At 40.3% G+C, this 21,489-nt stretch overlaps 1 protein-coding gene across 1 annotated transcript; it reads left to right on the forward strand.

Annotated features, from left to right (window-relative positions):
* The first annotated feature begins 469 nt into the window (after positions 1–469).
* On the forward strand, positions 470–20,588 carry RGS21 (regulator of G protein signaling 21). Its single transcript, XM_037069498.1, has 4 exons — positions 470–480; positions 5,318–5,394; positions 8,014–8,180; positions 20,385–20,588. The coding sequence occupies exons 1-4, from the start codon at positions 470–472 to the stop codon at positions 20,586–20,588; spliced, it is 459 nt and encodes a 152-aa protein (XP_036925393.1).
* The last annotated feature ends 901 nt before the right edge of the window (positions 20,589–21,489 follow it).

Raw genomic sequence — 21,489 nt, forward strand, 5'->3', positions numbered from 1 at the left:
TAACTGTATTAAAAGCACAATCTTCTTCAGACTTTTTGAAAATCATAGAACAAAGGAAGACAAAGTAATCTTTTTACAGATTTAAGACCTGAAGGTGAATATTACATTTTTTTTTCTGAATTGATTTAACCTCAAGTGAACAATAGTTGTCGTGTATGTGGATGTATACAAGCTTTAGAAACCAAACTTTCAAGTGGAATTTATCTCAAGAATGCCAAAGACTGGGAGAAATGTCACCTTTATTCAAAGAGCTATTTGTTACTTAGAAGTGTAAGTGTTTTGACCAGAGAAAAGTTAACGACAAAATGAAAGAAGCCGAGCATGGCATGATTTAAAGAACGCCGATTTGTAGCCAGGGGAGGGGTATCTGCATACTAATTGTGATGTTCCCGCTTGGCACGCCCGCAGCTCGAAGATCAGTCAGCAGGACAGACCGGGCCCACCGTGACAGTCAGAGGGACGGAGAAAGATGCCGGTGAAGTGAGTTGCTGCTTAAAGCCATTTTTTACCGCAGAAGACGTGCAAATGAAACCCTTGACTCCTCATTACTCTAGATGCTTTGTTTCCTTCATTTATAATGAAAAGGCTAATTTTTGTCTTTCTTCCTGATTTATTTATTTTTCTACTTTCTCTATTGATCTCTTCTTCATTTCCAAAACATGTCAACGACTCCTTGCTGTGGCAGTTCATTTTTATACTCACTAAGATACAGAAAGGTTATAGAGCGGAGTAAACCCCTGAGCTCTCTTTCTGTGAAGCTTTCCAAGATATTAAATGTTGGAGTTAGAGACATAAGATATATATATAATCCGTGCAAACATTGTTCATTATTGCAATGCTTATGTGCAAATTTGAGAATGGATATTAAATGCTGGGTGAGGAGGCAGCTGTCACTTCCTGGAGCACATGGATTCCTTGCTTGAATTTCCCATTCTCCAGCACACTGCTAATTGAGTGTGAACAGCTAAGTTGCTGGAGTCCACATTTTTTCATGCACTACAACTGGTTCTAGCTGGCACAGTTAGCAAGATAACCGGTAGCTTTCACGCGGCTCCCATCTGGCCTGGCTCTTCTCTGGACACAGAATATGGGGACTGCTGGCCTTGATGTCACTGACTTAATGAATGAGACAGAACAGGAATCAGCCAAAACCCCATGAAATACTAAGTGGGATTTTGGCTCCAGACACACAGAGAATTTCCATGGAAATCTCTCTCTCACACACACACACACACACACACACACACACACACAGAGCTACTCTGATTTTGCACCGCAATTATACAGGAAATACACACACAATGAGAAGAGCCAGGCAAAAGCTCTGTCAAAGTTACAATGAAAATTTAGCCCTGGTTGGTGCAGCTCAGTGGATTGAGCGCGGGTTTGCAAACCGAAGCATCGCCGGTTTGATTCCCAGTCAGGGCACATGCCTGGGTTGCAGGCCATATCCCTAGTATGGGGTGTGCTAAAGGCAACCATACATTGATGTTTCACTCCCTCTCTTTCTCTCTTCCTTCCCCATCTCTCTAAAAAAGAAGTAAATAAAATCTTTTTTAAAAGTTACAATGAATATTCAAATAAAAGGAAAGAAAGAGGGGAAGGACATTGTCCTCTTAAAGTAACGCATGCCCAGTAAAACTTAACCAAGCCAGTACACTGTTAAATCAGCCACTCCCTTCCCCCACCCCAATTTTAATTCAAGGAATTCCTTTCATTTACATCGTTGAATTTTTTTAAATTTAGGAGATATTTCTCATTCTCATCTAACGTATATCCTATTTTCATCTGATAGCTTACGAGAATTAAGAATCTTTGGAAAATTTTTTGAATAGCCAATTACTGCAAATTAACTATCATTCAGAGGAAATACATGTAGGAAGTACGATAAAATGCTACTGCAGAAAAAAATTCTTTATTATGACAAATGTTCCAAAACCTGAACAGAGCATGTGTACACCGACACATCCGCCCCAGGAAGAATGGTAAAACGGTCTGCACGGCAAACAGGTGCCCCTGCTGGAATTCCAACTGCCTGCCAGTGCAGGTGAGGGGCTGCACCAGGTGCTGGCATCTCTGAATGTCTTCCCTCATGGGGAGCACAGCACTCAGACAGACTCTGTCATTTTCAAGGTTAAAGGGGGTGAAATACACGGCACGCCTCGCACAAGAAAGTACAAACTCAAAATGTTCAGTATGTGGCCATGCATTTTAGTGCTATTACACTGTTTTTTAACTTAGACATATTTAGCAGTAATTTGCTCTTTCACAGAATTCTAAATACACCATCACCCCAAAATAAAGATCAATTTATTCCTTAGAACAGTTGCATTCGGCGTAACTTCTGTAAAGTAAATAATATATTACCACCAGCCCTTTTAACAGAGGTAGTCAAAATTGAACCGTCCGAGTGAAAATTGAAGTTGGTTAGAAAATAGTGATTTGGGGTCATTCCCAGTATTATCACACACCAGCAGGGGTATCTATTCAGAGTCGAAGGGCAACACTTTCCTTTATCATGACAATCTAGTATCTCTAATTCTATTATCTATAAAATTCTATAGCTGTAGGCAATCTGTAATATTTTTTAAAGATTTTATTTATTTATCTTTAGAGGGGAAGGGAAGGATAGAGGGAGAGAAACATCAATGTATGGTTGCCTCTTGTGTGTCCCCTGCTGGGAACTGGCCTACAACCCAGGCATGTACCCTGACTGGGAATTGAACCGCGATCCTTTGGTTCGCAGGCCTGCGCTCAATCCACCAAGCTACACCAGCCAGGGTGTCAATCTGTAATATTTTAGTGTAACTCCCTAACTCAAAACATAAGGATTTTCCCTTTGTCCCTGGCTCTATACCATCTCCCAGGCTTTGTTGTCTTCGGTTCCTACTGTTTCCTATATTAGCAAAGACGACAAGAACAGCTACCACCTATTTGAACACTCCTATTCCAAAAAGACTCCTTAACAGCCAATGAGCTCTCCACTACTTCTTTTGCCTTGGGCTTAAGCAAAACCAGTCTCTCCCTGATGGACATGACTGGCCCTGATGCCTCCCAGAAGGGATGTTTTCCATTTCAGAGTGAGGTCTGTGGTCTGTTGCCCCCCACACCCAGTGATGTTTCCACATCATTTCTCCTCTTCCCTTGCCCAGAACACACTTTGAATCTATAATAGTTCAGCTACACCTGTCAATAACCTTCTTACCACCATCATCGACCAGCATCTAGAAAGCGGCCACACTGTATTCACTGGAGGCCTTCCTACCTGCCACTCCTGGGGGCTTGGTCATTCTTCATTCAGGATTTGATTATACGTTTAACAGATATTTCTTAGACTGGACACACTGGTCTTGGTGCTGGTACCAAAAAATAACAGCATTTTTTCCGGTCACTAGAGAACGCACATACTAGCTTCAGAGTATACACTCACCCTTGAATGAGGCTGCCTAGATTCTCCTCTCAGTGTTTGTCTCTGACAGCTAGTCCTCATTCGAAGTCAGTGTGCTGTGTGGTCAGGCCTGGAATGAAAACTTTTCTTTGCCCTAGTCATGAACACACATTCCTCAGGAGCTTTTAACCTGAACGCCCTGCTAACCACCAAATTTCAGTCTGCAAATAGAGACAACATTTTTAAACATGTGCATTTTATTTAAGTGACTATATAATAACTTAGCACTTTTTGATAGAATTCCTGCAAGACCTCATAGTTGAGTCATAGGAGTTATAAGATAAGCATATTAGAGTAACAGGTTTTGCAGTGCAGAAAAACTCTCCAGAGTAAAACTAAATCTGGAGTTGGGTCCCCTTTTCCGTTTATGAAAGATGAACATTGAACCACTCAAATGATCTGAAATGCCCATTGGAATGAAACCACTATTTCTAAATGGTTTCACAGAAAAGCTTGTGTCCCCAAGACTTAGAAAATCGAGGGAGAAAGGAAAGTCAGCTTCCAGCCCCTGGGGAAGAAAATGTGCGGGGGAAACGTAAGTGATGAAAGAGAGCAATGCGTCACAGAGCCCTCTGACCGCCTTCTCTGAGAACACCCACAGTACCCGGGAATCTGACCACAACCAGCACGGCCAATGTCAATAGCAATGATGAAGCCACCACACGTTACAGGGAGAAACAGAGCAGAAAAGCTTGGAGATGCTTCCCACTAGCACATCTAAGATTAGTCACGTTGACAGGCAAACGTAAGATTTTGTAAGAATGACTAAGTATAAGACTCTATTTTGTTATCAGTCATTTTCATGGAAACCTTCAATTAACCATCCCTTTCCATAACTAAGTCATTTGCACACCATAGCTTCATAATCCAAGATTTTGTTATTTATTTATTTATTTATCTATTTATTTATTTAGCTTACAGCTGTTTTCTATAGATGGGGCTTATTTCACCAGGATTTTTTTTTGTTAAATTCATGATATATTTGCCATCTCAAAAGTTTGCCTCTTAAACCTGATTTGTTATTTCTACATCACATCCCCAAAAGTATACCTTCTTCAGAAGGCCTGAGTCTATAAATTTTTTGACTGCTTTGCAAAAGATTTGACTCTGTCCTGATGGATTTCTGAATTTAAATAAGTCAGTGCAGAACAGAAGCTTACCAGTTTAAGGGAAGCAAAAGGCTGTCTCAGAGTCAGGGAAAGACAGTCCCTAAATACATAAAAAACATTTTCAAGATCATTACATATTACCAAATCCTCATTTTAAATGTTTTTAAAACTTTCTTGAGATGCATAATTATGAAGCAGATAATTTCCTAAACTGCGAAAACTTGGAAAATAGTTCATACATCCCAATGTTATTGTGATCACTTTTCAGGGACAGGACAGAAAAATGCCTCATAACTTAGCAATTAACATACGTATAGTTGAGAAGAAATGTACTATGCTTCACAGAACCACAAACAACATCTCTTGTGCCTTTATTTCAATTCAAGAATTTGCAAATACTATTAGCACTGTCAGCTAGACTAATAAACAACTTGCTGATGTCAAATGACATCCCACTTTGTGTTGAACTGCTGTCCACTGTGGAAAAACATTACCCAGGGTGGAGCCAAAGCAGGTTTACAGTTGTTCGTGTGGAAGACAACCCAATGATTAGTACACAATAATGTGAGAATAAAACCTGTGTTTCACATCTTTAGAACCATAAACCTACTTTTACCCACCCTGTATAATTCTGGTTGATTTTGCAGTTTGATTAATGGTGCAAAGCTCATTTAAATGATGTGATTCAACAAATACACCTACCTCAGATATTGCAATAGGTTACGGAAGAGGAAGATCACAATGCTATTGTCAAGGGTAGATGTTGTTTCTACAGGTCGCCAGCAACAGAAGCAGTGGCGTGGTCAGAGAACATGGACACTGTTCTAACCAACCAAGGTAAGAACCAATGGAGAACAGGTCCTGAAACTGAAAGACGTATTTTGTAGTATGACTTCGATCAGTGTTTGAAGTATAAGACTCTCCACAGTCACACAAATGTATACAGGCCCAGAGTCTAAATGGAATTAGGTTGGGCCAAAAATAAAACAAGGTTATAGAAACTCCAAACATTAAAAGAGAAAGCAAGTGAGAAATTCATCATTTCCTTAGTCTGATTACCATTTACTATGTATAAGGACTATTTTAGTTACAAGTTAAAAGAGACACACAAACTACTGAAAAGTTGAAAATTTAGAAAAATCACTTGTTTTTCATGTCTGGTAGGCCAAAATAAAGCTTATAAAGTATTTATTTCAAATGAGCTATTCTTATTTTTAGTAAATGCAAAACTCTATTTAGTGTATATGTATATTAATATGCATGAGTTGATATGTATTTATGTTATATATGATGGCTCAATAAAGTAATTTTGGCCAATTATAAATAAAATATCCCAGATGATACAAAAGGGTCACTGGAAAAAGTCACTAGAACTTTCTGTGATAAATCACTCTGTTTTGCAGCAATTCCACCTCAAATGGGATGGTGTGGAAATGAACTACAGAGACATATACAGAACATGCTTAAAATGTTATATGGTTTGAACTAATCAAATGTCATTTCCATTTTAAATTCACAAAATAAATACCAGAATTTTAGAAAAGTTTACCACATGAGAAAGCTGAATAAATTCTTCATGGCTACTTATTCTTATATAAAGGTATACTGAAGTAGATGAAATACCCTGATTTTCTCACTCAAAAATAACTAATCTCCCTAAAGCACAGACATAAAATAATTCACATTAGTCCTAGAATTCAACTAAGGTCAGATACAAAAGACCTCATGAATATGGAATTGCATTTTTGCAAGTTTTGAGTGGCATGATCTGTTTTCTTTTTTTCCCTTAAATATATAACCAGTGGGACAGACTGGGTTGGCTGAGAGCAGCAGGTCTCTCTGCTGAGGTGACTTTGCTGGGTCCACGGGCGCCCGAGAATAGCTCCACAGGGCAGGGGCTGCACCGTAGCACAGAAAGTGACGGAGGCTTTGACACCAGGGCTGAGCCTCCGTGGGCACCTCTCCCGGGACGGATATTTCATGCCCACACAGTGCAGAAAAGGCATAGATTCACCCAAACAACTGTGTGATTCTTGTATTTTGTACCACCAGAGAAAGAGCTCACCTGTCTTTAATGCTCTTGACAACTGAGTGACTCACCTGAGTATCTAATTGTTCTGTGGACGTGAGGAGGTGCTTTGTGTGCACTGGGCACGGGCATTTGAGTGGGTTGCATGGACGATTTCTAATCCTTCTTTGCGTCGGCGCCATTGGATCTAACCAACAGCCATTCCGCCCCGCAGGGCGTGCCTCGGATGGTCAGACTTTCGTTGCCTGCGGCATGCCCATTATGGAATACCAAACTCACTGTCCATCTTTGGAACATTCAAATTGTATACATAGAAAAGAGAGATAGTTCAATAACTAGTGTGTCCAAGACAGAGATAATTAGCCACGGTTCTCACTGTTTATTCCATTCCATGGCGCCCTAAGATGATAATAATTGTAAATTCAGAGCAGTCCTTCATTGGAACTGCAGGACAGGAAAAAACAGTAATTGCTTCTTGATCTCTAACTTCCCATCTTCGAGGGATGTACCTAGATAATCCTCATTGGGGGAAAAAGCTTTGCATGCCTCCATGAATCGAAAATATTCTTTCAGTATTATTAAAGTATACTTTACCCTCTCTATAAAACATATTTTATCATAACTTCTATTTAGAATCCTCACATTCCTCCTTGTTTAGGCCAACCCATAGGAAATTTTAATTAAGGGCTAGTAATAGGATATTTACAACCTAAATCTGTGTCACAAAAGCTTCTTGGATACAATTGTACATTCCAGAAGCATGTGGCTAATTGCATTGTCGCAGTGCTCACTACTAGTGACATCCACATTCCAACATTTCTACTGGGAATTTTAATTAGTACCCAATAACCTCTTCCAATGGCTTATTATTTCAACTTTATTTTTTAAAACAATTTTAAAATTTGTTAAATCTATGTTAATCCACCCAACAATATATAACAGGGAGAAGCATTCACACCAAGTATCTTGACAATTACTTCCCATATTTAGAGATTACAGTTGGCCAGGCCCTCCTACTTTGCTTTAATAAACCCAGAGTGACATAATCTAACTTTACAGCATAATACTGTGTTTTCTCAATGACTAATAACAACCAAGACATTCCTACTCTAAATCAGTACCGTGGCGAACTTGGCCTGGGCCCAGGGCTGTGGGTCTTCATCCACAGTCTTTTCTATGAAGTAACTTACATTAGGTCTCCCCAAACACAACTCCTAAACTTCTCAGAAGCGAAGAGAAAAAGTACAGGCTTTCTTTGTTAATGGAGCTAATTGTAGAGTTAAAGATACAAGATTTTATGTTACATCTAGAGAGGTGATAAACATGTTCCACTGAATACTCAAAAATGCTCACACTATCCAATGTACTTACTTTGGCCAAATTACTGAGCTATGTGGTATACAAAATTTTTCTTACATGTTTTATAGCCGGTCTAGATGCTTTCCGAACATTTCTAAAATCAGAATTTAGTGAAGAAAATGTTGAGTTCTGGCTTGCCTGTGAAGACTTCAAGAAAACAGAGAGTGCGGAAAAAATTGCTTCCAAAGCCAAGACGATTTATTCGGAATTCATTGAGACCGATGCCCCTAAAGAGGTGAGTAAAATATTCCAGCATCATGAATATTCATCTCTTAGCAAATCTGCTCCCAATTAAAAGACACTAAATCCATCTAAAGGGAAATTAAATTGCCACGATGCATTCAAATAGAAAATGTCTGTAAACTCCAATAGAAGTTCTGTAGAGGATCCGCCGTCCTTCACTGATTCGGCAAGTATTTCTCAGTCCTGCTTCTGTTTTCTGAGCACAGTATCCAGGCCTCAGGGAAATAGAATCTATTCTTTATCTCCAATTAAACAGCTCAGAAGAAATGCAGGCTCTTGGATTTCAAGGTCACTTTTGTTTTTCCTTTTCAAAAACATGGAAGGCAATTTTGGAATTAAAAAACAATTTAATTATAAATAGTGTGGGGGGGAGAAAAAACAACTCCTAACCGACATTATAAATTCTTCATTTTTAATATCTTGGAGGTTCCCCAGTATGGCAGATAATATCTTATCTTCCAAAAGAAGGTTTTGACGGCCTGCATTTCTTTGATGAGGAAAAGGAACCAAGGGTGGGAAGCCCTGGCTCCAGGGATCAGGGCTTATCTGTGCTGCTCTAGGACCAGAAAAGGGGAAGAGGAGAGGCCTTAGAAAGAGGTCTCAGATGATGTTGATAACAGCCGCCCAAAAGTGCTGTGCGTGACATCACATTGTTATTTTATTTAATCTCCAGGACTAAGACCACCATCATCTCTGCATGCCCCTCTAATATTTAACTTGAAAGTTTAAGCATTTATATTGTAAAACCGCTTTGATTCCTCACTGAACATACTTTAATGCATAAGTAGCAAATAGAGACTTACATCAGACCACAAGTTCAAATCACCTGTTCAGAAGTGCAATGCCAATATTGTTGAGAGTGACGGTTAGTGTATTTTCTGACCTAAAATCAGGACTCACTGTGTAAGATGGCCCGTTGCACTTAGAGGGACCAAAAAAAAAAAAAAGATGAAATGCAAACACTTTCAGGAACATCTAGGGCATAAACTTGCCCTATCGGTAGTTCAAGTTTCAGATGGCCATTAATTACCACAGCCCATAATGGCCTAGCACGACATGCCAGAAATATGAACCCCTGGAGCATTGCCTGGAATTTGCAGGGTGAAAAGAAAAGAAATTCACCTCCTGTGGATCTATTTCAACATTCATTTCCCAGTCACCATCTAAAGAATCAATAAATAATTCCAAAAATCCTAAAACAGAGTATGTACGATTTATCAAGTTGATTAATGTGCCATTTCCTAAAAGGCTTTGAAATCAACTCTACAGATATTCTATTTATAGTGACGTTGGTTTGAAAGCCAGACTTTTTCCTCTTCTTTATGAATCCATCTAATTAACAGTGACTGTTTTAGAACAACATTCTCAAACATTATGTAGGCAAAACAAAATAGAACTAAATCTACGGCTGCTTTTAGGGTAATAGATTATATTGTCTTCTCAAAGTGCCTAAAGTGTTGGTATTAAATAGGACAAAATTAATTGAAAATAAAGAAGTGTGTGTATATATATATATACACACACACACATACACACACACACATATATATATATATATACATTTAAAATAATCATTATCTTTTCTATTATTTGCCATTAACTGTTTCCAATTTAAATTACTAAAGGGCATTTGTCTCTTATATTATACATCAATTGCAGTCATCAAAGTATTTCTCTGTAGTCCATCAATTACATGGTAACTATAATGTAACCATTAGTACGCTGATTCACTGAACGGATTTTTTTAAGTGGCTGTTCCCACAATGAAGTAACAGAGTAGGAAGAGATATTGACCTATATATAATAAAACCAGTCGATAGACACTATAAGCAAAACCACGGTTTGTTACCAGCACAGTGGAAAAGTGATTAAATCTATCTGGAGAGTTAAGAGATGGATTTATGGAGTGGTTCACGTTTGAAAGGTATGACCGTTAAAATAAGGAATATTCATCAAGCAAGTAAATAAAGCATATTTCAGCCGGGGGTCATGGTGGTATAGCAGGGAGATACAAAGTTTTCCAGTGTTTTCCAGAAATTGTAAGCATTTTGATATTGCTTCAATGAGGAGGGCGTATGAGACTCGATAAGTAGCAGTGAAGGTAAGGAAGGATGGGAAGTATTCTCTATTTATCTAGTAGGCAGGCTTGACAAGACAAGGTAATACATGTGATGTGGAAGGTGGAAAATGTGATTTTCATAAGTAGAAAATAAATTCAAGAATGAGATTCCTATGAGAACAGTCTCCATTTTTCTATATTCAATTATAGTCACGTAACTGATTCTAACAAAGAATCAAAATTATAAGCAATTTCCTTGATAGAAATACCTAAAGAACAATGACAAGGTCATGTTATAAAGATGTCTTTTACATCCCATTTATTTTCTTTTTAACTCCTTCCGTCTTTATTTCTTCATCTATAAAACTGCTAGTATGGCAGATCAATGTTTAATTGATCCAATTAGACCATTCACAATCAGACTGTACTAAACTTACTAAATGGTCCCTGTCTATAAGCTGACATCACTATGGTCCTCAGTTTCCTCTTCAAATGGGCATAGACTGAACATAAATGCAAATTGGACATTCAGGCGTCTACGAGATGAGGTAACTGCAGCCAGACTCAGTGCGCCCTCCCTGACCCTGTGACCTCTTCTCTGGTTTCTACCCTAACACAGAGTTAGTGTGAGGCAGAAAAGCCTAAAGTTTGATGATACCTAGACCTATAGTCAAATCCTGTAATCTTGTGGCGAGCTGTCTCTTCTCTCGGAGCCTCAGCTTCCTTATATAAAAGTGCATTAGTTTAAAAAAAGCCTGTAACAACCCCGCAGAAGAGATGAGAATGATGAATGAGATCATGCGTTTGCCTCATGCAGGACACTTTTAAACAAATGTTGAGCCTTTTATGTCTTTAAACAAGTCACTGGAAGTGCCACTGAATCAACCGTTATCTAATTTCTAAGAACGTTTGAAGAACAAGCAACTCTAAAAGATTTGAAAAACGTATATACAAGGACACGTTACAAAAGCATGTTAAAATATAAAAACCACTAGCTTCAGGCAAAAACAGCTACTCATTAAATTGATTGTACATAGATAGTTTCCAAAGAAAATATTACAGGAAAAATATAGGTGAGAGCCAGGTATTTTGACTAAGTGATCTGAATATTATTAGATATGAAATGTATTTTTAAAGAATGTCTACATTGCACACAGGAGGAACTTGTGAATGACAAAGAAAAAAATTATTACACTTGTATTTATATTATTCCATCAATGTGGACCACTAATTCCATAAAATTCAAAAATGTAAAAGATAAGATTACTTGGTTTTAAGAAAATGCAGACATCCAAAAAACTTAAAGTATTTTTCTGTTAAGCTGAGACACTAACATGTTTTAAATCATCGTTTCCTGATAGTGAAAAAATGTGAGTAAAGAGAAAATCGTCCAGGCTGATTGTGGGGTTAGAACATGTCGGCGCAATCACACCACAGTGTAACGTGGTATCTAAATCCAACTTCTTATTGTCACCAACCTGGGAACAGAGACACTGGCAGTCTAAAAATAATTTAATTCTTAAATATATTTACTAAATGCATTTACTAAATGTGAGGACTCCCTAAGTCACAAAACGAGGAAGAAACTAGTCATAAAGGAGCAGATAGCTCACTAGGTCTGCACATGACACTTTTTTGACATCTGAATCTGAATTTTTGCATTGATTTTTAATGCAGTGTAATATTATTTCTTGACTCGCATTTCATTTAGCATCAGTAAATGCTTATTCTGTGCCTACTGTTCACCTCCTCACAAGATAAAGCCCCTCCGTGGACAGGAAGCTCCCAAGGACGGATGATACACACACAACACAACAGATTGTGTGAACAAGGTTGCTCAGTAAGGACATGCAAGCAAATAAAATAGGCTGAGACTGTAGTCTGGCTCAAAAGAAACACTCGATCAAGTTGGATAAAAAAATAGAATTTACAGAACTAGGGAAAAACATCTAAGGATCAAGTATAAAAAATAATAATGGATGAAATTGTTTGCATTATACCTGGAAGAATATGACTGAATACTAGTAAGACAGCATGTTAAGATAAAGTCTTTATTTTAAACGAGGTTACTTTTAAACCGAGTCTTGCGGGACTCCATAGAATTACTGGTAGAAGGAAGCCCATGATAATGAGTATCTACAGGCATTTCCTGATATTACAGTATTTCCAGTTTTGCATTCTCCACTTTATATTCACATTTCATTTTTCTTTGCATTTTAGGTGCCACTTTCCTAATTTGAGGGTTAATGTTATTTTAAGTCTCAGTCTTGCCCCCACAGTTTGCTGCTTGTCAACAGTGCCCACCACCGATAGAATCATCCCCCAATATAATACTTGCTTTTTTAACCAACTTCCTACGTTTTGGTATACTAATCAACATTAAGTATTTATTATATACATCAAGCACAATGCTGGTACAGCTAAGAGAAAAAGACAGTCAGGATCCTTGAATAGATATAGCTAACCATGCTGGTAGAAGACTCCTGTTAAAAAATAATTGCAATAAACTTCGATGAGCATTGTGATAGGGGCATGCAGGTGATGTGGTGGACAAGACGGGACGGAAGAAGGGCAGAGGAGAAGAGGAGGGAGAGTAAAGCAAAGGACCAGTCAGTAGCTAGAAGGTTGGTCCAGGGGGAAGAAGTTGCATGTCTCAGAGAGCAATCAGAGGCAAGAAAGCAGGGAGAAATCTGTACAAGACACCTACATATGGACCACCTCCCTGGAGCACCAGGTTTGCCATCTCAGAGAACTATTACCGTCACCCCCACTGTACATGGGAAAAATGAACTGAGCCTTAGAGATGAAATGATAAGCCCTGAAGTCATTAGGATGCGTGGATTGGGAGGAGGGAGGTGTACAGCCCAGGCTGTCAGGTTTCTGATTCTTGCCTCTGATTCTTGCCTCTGATCTGCTACTTACGTTAAATGTTCATGATGCAGCCTTGGAGCCTTGATGTTGAAGCTAAGGGCAACAGCATCAAGTGACCTTGTCATGTGGTGTCTATCTTCCTTTCTATCAGAAGCCCTTATTTCTCTTTTCACATTGGCTCTAATTTGTACAAGGTCTGAAACTATGAAGCCCAGATTCGGAGATGGTGGAAGTATTTCTCCTAATCACTTGCGGTGTCACTTTGACCCCCGGAAAAACTGATTGCTGCATTTCAACTCGAAAACGAAATGTTCAGGTGCTTTTTCAAACATCTACAGGTCCCGGTGCCGCCTGAATTCGTTGCGGACGAGCGTGGTGGGCGGGGGGAGGGACCCAGTTAACCTCACCTCCTTCAGCTTCTCTAGGAAGCTTTTGCTATAGACATCTATTTTTAGGGGTCCCTATACACTGTGGTGCCACACATTATGATTGCGTACCTTAGGGTCTCTTTTATTTCTCTTGCCCGACAGAGGGTGTTACTACTGCACACCATTTATTTCTGTCTCTAACATCATCAACAGCAAGGGGATACAGTCCTGTGCATGGACGGAATTCTAGATGTCACAAAGCTTGCCGCTCTCCACTTTAAAGCCACCCTTGAGAATATATTCCAAGATACAAGTTCGCCTTTAATGATGCCAAAAATTAAGTAAGACTAGAGGTGTTAGGGGTGATTAAGTAGAATTATGTCACCATGGTGTGATTATAGATAGCTTTAATTTGAATACTGATTCTTAAGCTCTGCTATGAATGAGGGCTAACAGGCTGTCTTGCCCATTTCAGTAGGGGGTTTTACACATGCAGGCACACGCCCTTTAAATAATACCTTCTGAATGAGGAAGGCTACCTAAGTTTGAATTGAAAACTGTTTATTCAAATTATGTAAAAATATAGAAAGCACAGTTTGGGGTCATAGGAAAGCCAAAAGGAACACATTAAAATGTGTTCTCTCTGCAAAAATAATTTGTTGACAGCCAAAAGAATTTAAAACTGCTGGACTTTGGCATGAGTTATTTGCAGTTAACAAAATCACATGAGGATTAAACATACCCTGGATCTTTGCAACAAAATGGTTTTTCAACCATGACCACAAGCAACAGTCAGAAGGCAGTCATTTTCGGGTAAGGGGGGCTGTCAGCGTCTGCTGCTGTATCTGTACCTCTGCAAGAGTGACAAGATTTAAAAGCCTCTAAACGGTTGTGATAACACTCAGCCACCCTTCCATAACAATCCCAGCCCCATGTCTCATTTGCTGAGATTGGCAGTGTGGAGTCTCGGCATCTAAGATAGCGTGTGACCTTTAGAAAAATAAGGTATTAGAATATTCTCCTTCTCAGAGTCTTTGAAACTAAAGAGCATTCATGCAAACAAAATGCAGGTGCTTATTCACACCAGTAAATAATCTTGATCGGCCTCTGCTTCTCTCGTCAATGGATAAACTGTTCAGCCCATGTGAGTTTGAGATGCTCAGCAAAATCTAAGCTTCCGGACATGGCCCAAAAGTGATTCTAGTAAAGGAACGTATGTGTCAATATATACATTAGGACTAATATTGTTATGTTTTCCTGACAATGAGATTTCAGAAAAGCCAGGAAGAAAAGACACAGCACTTTCGGTGGCCCATCCTGAGACTTCACTTACATGGACTTCTCAGGAGCATTTAGCAAAACCGACCACTCTCTTAGTTGAAATGCTTCTTCAACTGGCTGCTCGGCCTTCCTTTGTTTCTTTTTCTCTCACTGACAGGCTCTTTAACCACTTTGTTTGCCGCTGCAGCACACATCCCAACTCGCCCCATAGTGAGGGAGGCGCCCTCATCTCTTTCCTGCCTGCACTCACTCTCCTGGGACCTCCTCCAGCCCCACAGTTTGAAAGGGCATCTCAAAGTCCACAGGTTCAAATCTCAGTCCTGATTTCCTGCCTAAAATTTTCTCCTTCCCAAGTCTCTCCATCTCACTTCAAGGAAGCTCTGTTCTTCTAATCGCTCTGGTTAAACACTTGGGAGTCATCTTTGATTCTCTCTTTTGTCTATGCCCCATAGCCAGTCCATCAAGACTCTACCATTTCCTTCTTCACAGGCTTTATTTTTCTTTCTTTCTTTCTTTCTTTCTTTCTTTCTTTCTTTCTTTCTATCTTTCTTTCCTTCTTTCTTTCTTTCTATCAGTTTTGCACATTGTTTTAAATTTTTTATTTATTTACTAGCTTTAGAGAGAGGGAGAAAAAGAGGAAGACGAACACTGATGTGTGAGAGAGAACATCAATTGGTTGCCTATCACACACTCCCTACTGGGGACCTGGCCCCACAACCCAGGCATGTGCCCTGACTGGGAATCCAACTGGCAACCTTTCGCTTCACAGTCTGGAATTCAATCCTCTGAGCCACACCCGCCAGGGCAGTTCTAAAAGCCAGTCATTCTTAAAGATTCTGTTCCTTGCCCTAGCTCCTAACTGTGCAATCACAAGTCTCACCCATTCTACTCTACGGTCCCGTGTGACCCGGAGCCCTCATGTTTCCCCGGCCCAGCATACCTCCCCATACACACGTCTCCTCTTTAACCTTCTATATATGTAATGATACTTTGGAGAGCAGCTTGAAATCTCATTTGCCTCAGAAAGCACATGCTATCCTTTGGGTTGCTTCTTCAAAAATCTGCCTTTTTGATCGACTTTTCTTCTTAATCACCTTTATGTCTTCGGATACTCACACAATTTCTAAGCTCCCATTCAAAAGATACTTTAAATGAATTCGTTCTAGGAATGACCACAAATAAACTAACAACATCTTCACACATGTGTTAGCCTTTTCCCCCAGAAATATAGGGATAATAGTACAATTCATTTTATAGTTGTGTGTATGATATAAAGTAGTCATATAAAGACTTAGCTCATCAGTACTAATAGTCAACAAATATTATTAGTTTTTACAGTTGAAACAGTCATCTTTAAATATCCTTATGATTATTTTAGAGACAATGCCATTGTTCAATATTTTGCCATAGGAGAAGACAGAGTCACCAGAAAAAAAAATCTAGGGGAAGAAAACTTGGAACAGAAGTTGGAGAATGCATTTCGGCTTTGCTCAGTTTTGAAGGGCATGTCAAGAAAAAAGGGAATTAGTGGAAGAAATAGGGAGAAGACAGCAGAGAAGAGACAGGTCAATTCCACATCGTGAACTACTGAATTCCCTTTCTAGGGCACTGACACGCCCTTTTTTGCCAATACCCAAATTGAACACTTAAGATTAACTGCAGCCTTTGGACCCAAATCTGTTTAAGCAAGAAATCAAATTTCTTAAGATTTTTTAAACTAAAATAACGTATAATGATAAGGAAACAAGTGATTTTCCTTCTGTGATGGAGGAAAGAAAGCTTCTGGGAGGATAGTCAACTTGAGTTAAATCACAAGAGACAAGGAACAACTGCACAGAATAAAACTGTGGGGAAAGAGGGTTTCACACCATGAAATGGCATGAGCGAGGGGTTTGGGGCCTGTTCTGCTCCGGCTGCCGCCGGGCCATGTAGAAGACGCCAGGAGTGAGGACGCCCGAAGGCCAGGGCAGGAACTTTAAATTTTATGCCTTAAGCCCTGGCTGGTGTAGCTCAGTGGATTGAGGGCAGGCCTGCGAACCACAGGATCGCGGTTCGATTCCCAGTCAGGGCACATGCCTGGGTTGCAGGCCAGTTCCCAGCAGGGGATGCACGAGAGGCAACCATACATTGATATTTCTCTCCTTCCCTTCCTCTCTGAAGATAAATAAATAAAATTAAAAAACAATTTTATGCCTTAAAAATGATAGGTTTTCCACTGAGTACTTATATGATGAAAGTGATAAGTTGGTGAGACTGGTACAGTAATGCTCTCTTTGGTGTTCATTGTAAGAAGAGGTCTCCAGTAAGCTGCAGATTCTGTAGTTTTAGGAACAAGATTCAGGGTAAAAAAGACAATGGAGAGCTAGGAGTGAGAATGAGAATGATCGCTGTGTAATTAAAAAATAAAAGATGAATAAGGAAAAATACACATACACACAGGTAATATACAAATACGTTCTAAATTTACATAAGAGATCAGAGAAAGAAGAGGCGTCAGAGATAATTCCTGGGCTTCCAGCTTGAAGAACTCGAAGAAAACAATGGCACCCACACAAACATGTGGCTGTGACACTTTGTCACTGACAATAAGCTCAGGGGCCAAGACAGGTCTTCACAGGACCACGGATTACCCCCTGGGAACCGCAGCCTGAGGCCCTGCGCATCACTCGGCCCTCCATGGCTGACGGCGGCGGTTTCTGGGTAGAAAAACAAGCGAGTCAGAAGATGAGAGGGGTAAGTCGGAAGTACAAGCTGAGTGTAGTTCAGTAACTGTTAATTGTTACTGAACAATTATCGGAAAATGCAAATATCGTCTGAGTAGCACAGAGTCATTTGAGAGGCCAGAAGGGAAAAAAATCTACAAGCAACTTCAGAAGGTAGATGCTATTTGCGCGCAGCCGTAACGACGGAAAAGAGGGCGTAAGACTCGGGTGAAAAGCAGAGATTTTCAGCTCGACTGAGAAGGTATGGAGAAATGGTCACAGGTGGGGCAAAGGCAAAGAATTTGAGGGGAACCGTCTAGCTCGGTGGGAATGCAGAGCGCACACAGAAGCGAAGAAACGTGTGAATTAGGACCACATTGTGAAGGCCATGACGGCCGGGGTAAAGGCTTTGGCCCTGTTCCATTTAACAGGGAGTAAGGAGTTCGTACAGGCGCCGAGTTGTGATTAAAATAATAACGAGGCGACATTGTGGCCCCCCCAAAACACGGGCCTGCTGTCAGTGAAAACCCACCCAGTCAAGGAGAGCCTCAGAGCTGAGTCCCTACGGTTACCATCACGGGGGGGACAGAGTTAAACAAATCGTAGATGACGCCGATGCGTGGTTATAGGAGGAACACAGGTGCTGCACAGTCTCACGTGCCCAGAGCATGGGGTGGGATTCACAGGGTGGGACGGGCTCTCCCAGCTGGGAAACACCCCTGCCGGGTCTGGATAAGGGTGGTTCTGGACCAGTTTTCACTGTGGGACCGGCTCTAGGCTCCGGTCCTGACCCATTAGCGAGCCCGCCACCTCCAGAGCAGCTCAAGTGGAGCCACCCGCTGCCTCCGGCAGAAAAGCAAGAGCACCGCTCCCTGGGCACCTGGGCTCCTTGGGGCCTGGCCTGAGCCTCCCCAGCCAGCCTCGCCACTCCCCTCCGACACCTCCTATGTCCTCACACCACCCCGCACTGGGCCATACAGCCGTAGTGGCTCCTTGGGACATCACAGGTTCTTTCTCGCATCAAAGACTCTGCATTTGTTGTTTTTCTTCTGCCAGAAATGTCTTTCCCCAGATGCTCAGAGGACTGGCTTCATCTCATCGTTCAAGTTCAAATCTAAAATAAAACTGCTTCTTTAGGTATCGTCTCTTCCCCAAAAGAGCAAAGTTTGGCACCTAACAGGCACTCAGAAATATCTGTGGGATCAGCAAGTGGATGGATCGCCTCACTTCATGACAACTGAGTCAGGAACCACCCACCTTCAGGATGAGGAAGCGGAGCTCGGAAAACACTGAAGCCACTTCCCCCAGGTCACCCATCAGAGTGCAGTTTGGACAAGTGTCCTGAACTCTTTCAACTCGGCAGCATCCTCCCTCCTGTACCGAGAAGCAGAAACGGGTTCCAGAGGTCGAGGCCTTCAGGGAGCTGCAGCATCCGACCTGGAGCTGGGAGCTCGGACCACAGGGCAGGACCCAAACAAGAGAACTGTAGATGCATTCTGGGAGCGCCGGAAACCCCTAAAGAAAGCAAACACCTGTGAGCAAAGAGGGGCCTTTTGATGGTGCTTTTTACGTAATTTTTTTCTTTTCTTCTTCCTAGAATAATATCAAAATATTGCAATGTTCCTTATCTCATTTAGTCCTTAAAACTCTCTCAGATAGATGCAATTACCGTTCCCACTTACACCGTGGGAATCAAAGATTAAAGGACTTTACAGAGCTTGCTTCACTCACATGAACAGCAAGGAAGTAGTCGATTTGGTTGCAGGTCTGTCTGCCTATCTTTCAACTTCAATTCCATAAATATAAATTGTCATTTACAGGGGTGAGCAAAAGTAGGTTTACAGTGGTGAGCACGTGAAGCAGAGAGTTTATATTTGTATTATTTATTTGTTTCTTTTGTATTATTTATTATCACTATTAACCTACTTTCACCCACCCCTGTATAGTCTTTCTTTTACCAGAGCCCCAGATTCCGGTACTTTTACAATCCCCCCACTTTTGCCAAGACATTTTATTTCAATTCAGCCAATACTTATTGATTGCCAATTATACGTTAGATAAGTCAGCTAATTACCAGAGCATAGAGTGATGATAAGGCAGATACAGCACCTGCCCTTGGTGAGCTTTAAATTTTAAGATTGCCCTCTCCTTTGCGCCTCAACAGTGTTCACTGGTTAAGTCAAACAGCCTGGATGTGAAATGTTCTACGTCTCAGCATGTGTGTTGGGCCACGTGCAGAGTTGGACGAGTCTCGCCGCCAGGAGAACTTTTACGTGTTGGCAGGAGAATGGTGTGTCTCTCTTAGACCTTGCTGGGGATGCCAACGTGTCGTGATGCGCAGGGGACAAGGGTACATGCACAAACATACACACATACATATATGTATATGTCTATTTGGTGGAAGGCACAGAGGGTGGTGGAGAGGGGGGTGTTATTTGGTTCATTTTGCCAAAAAAATACAAATTAGAATTAAAAGCAACACAGTAGAACCAACATGAAGTATGGAGAATGGGAATGGGCTGGTTGACACCATCATGGTAAATTCTGGTCATTGTTCTGCCTCTGGAAGGTTCATTTTAGGTATTAAGATCAAAGCACTAAAGGGGGAAAGAGGGTGGGAAAAGAACTTAAAAATCATAAAGTATTTTGTTTCCCTTTTCACACTGCCATTTAAAAAAATAAATCCAAAGTAAGGTTTTACTGGTGTTCGCCGTCAATGCCAAACCTCTCAACCTGGAAAAAAACACACCAAGCACATGTTCTGCGCCAGAAAACGAATGTGTGGCCTCCCCACTGTTTTGCATCACATGATCTCCAGGTTCAGGGGAAAATTCAGATAATAAGTGTATCTGCCATCTGTGTAAGTCATATTTTTAATCACACTAACCTAGTGATGCGCACTCTTATTTCCACAGATTAACATCGACTTCAGCACCAGAGACCACATCTCAAAGAACATCGGGGCGCCAACTCTCACGTGTTTCGATGAAGCCCAGAAGTTAATCTACTGTCTCATGGCCAAGGATTCTTTCCCTCGGTTTCTAAAGTCGGAGATTTATAAGAAACTGCTAAATAGCAAACAGGTTGGAAATCATAAAAAATGGCTCCCTTTCTTGTAAGGAAGGTAAATGACAAACTAATAATCAGGCTACAATTTTGGGGAAAACAAGTGATTGGACAGAATGTCTCTTAATCCTGCAGGTCAAGGCAAAAATGTTTTCCATACAAAGCACAATAAGTTTTTTAGGGTTTAGAAAACGTCTTTTTACTCCAATGGAAAAATAATATTTTAACTATGAAGCCTGAATTGCTAAGGCATTTTTTAGGATTTTTTCATTTTAGCAGTCAGTTAAAAATCTTCTATTGGGGGAGTTCAAGGGCAGTTGGTAGAGATATAATACACTCACACCATAAGTGGGATTCTTGTGAATTATAAATTCATGGAATGGTATGTCTTCATGTGACCAAATGGAGACTGGTTAGCATTATAAACATGATTTTAAATACCTTTGCATTATTCAAAACCTCACTTCTATAAAAAAGAAAAGAAAAGAAAGAAAGAAATTCTGCACCAAACACATTGAAGGTATTAAACTTTTTCTTTTCAATCAGGATCTGCTGGATAATAATATGGTGGTTATCTAAACTGCAATGGCTCCCCGATTAACAAGAAAAACTGCAGTAATATAACAGCATTGATCAAGCTTTGTCAAAATATATCACTTGGTTTAATTCAGTGGCATCACACAACCATGTAGGGAGAAGGCTTTGAGGGTAGAAAGACTGATTTTCTTAGATTGATAAGAATAGGAAGAAAAGAGAATGAATAAGGAACATGCACAAGTTCTTACATGATGAACTGTCTGGTGGCAATTGTCCCATAAAATAAAAATTATTGCAACACTATGTACCCAAGTAAGTATGGAATTAAGTATCTATTCACTCATTCAGCACTGGAATTTATTTCTAAAACTTAAAGAAATTATAAAATCCATTTATTATAAGAAATTCCCAGTTTCT

This window comes from Sturnira hondurensis, unplaced genomic scaffold (genome assembly GCF_014824575.4).
Source record: "Sturnira hondurensis isolate 20B ecotype Veracruz unplaced genomic scaffold, ASM1482457v3 Scaffold0018525, whole genome shotgun sequence".
Classification (NCBI taxonomy): Eukaryota; Metazoa; Chordata; class Mammalia; order Chiroptera; family Phyllostomidae; genus Sturnira; species Sturnira hondurensis.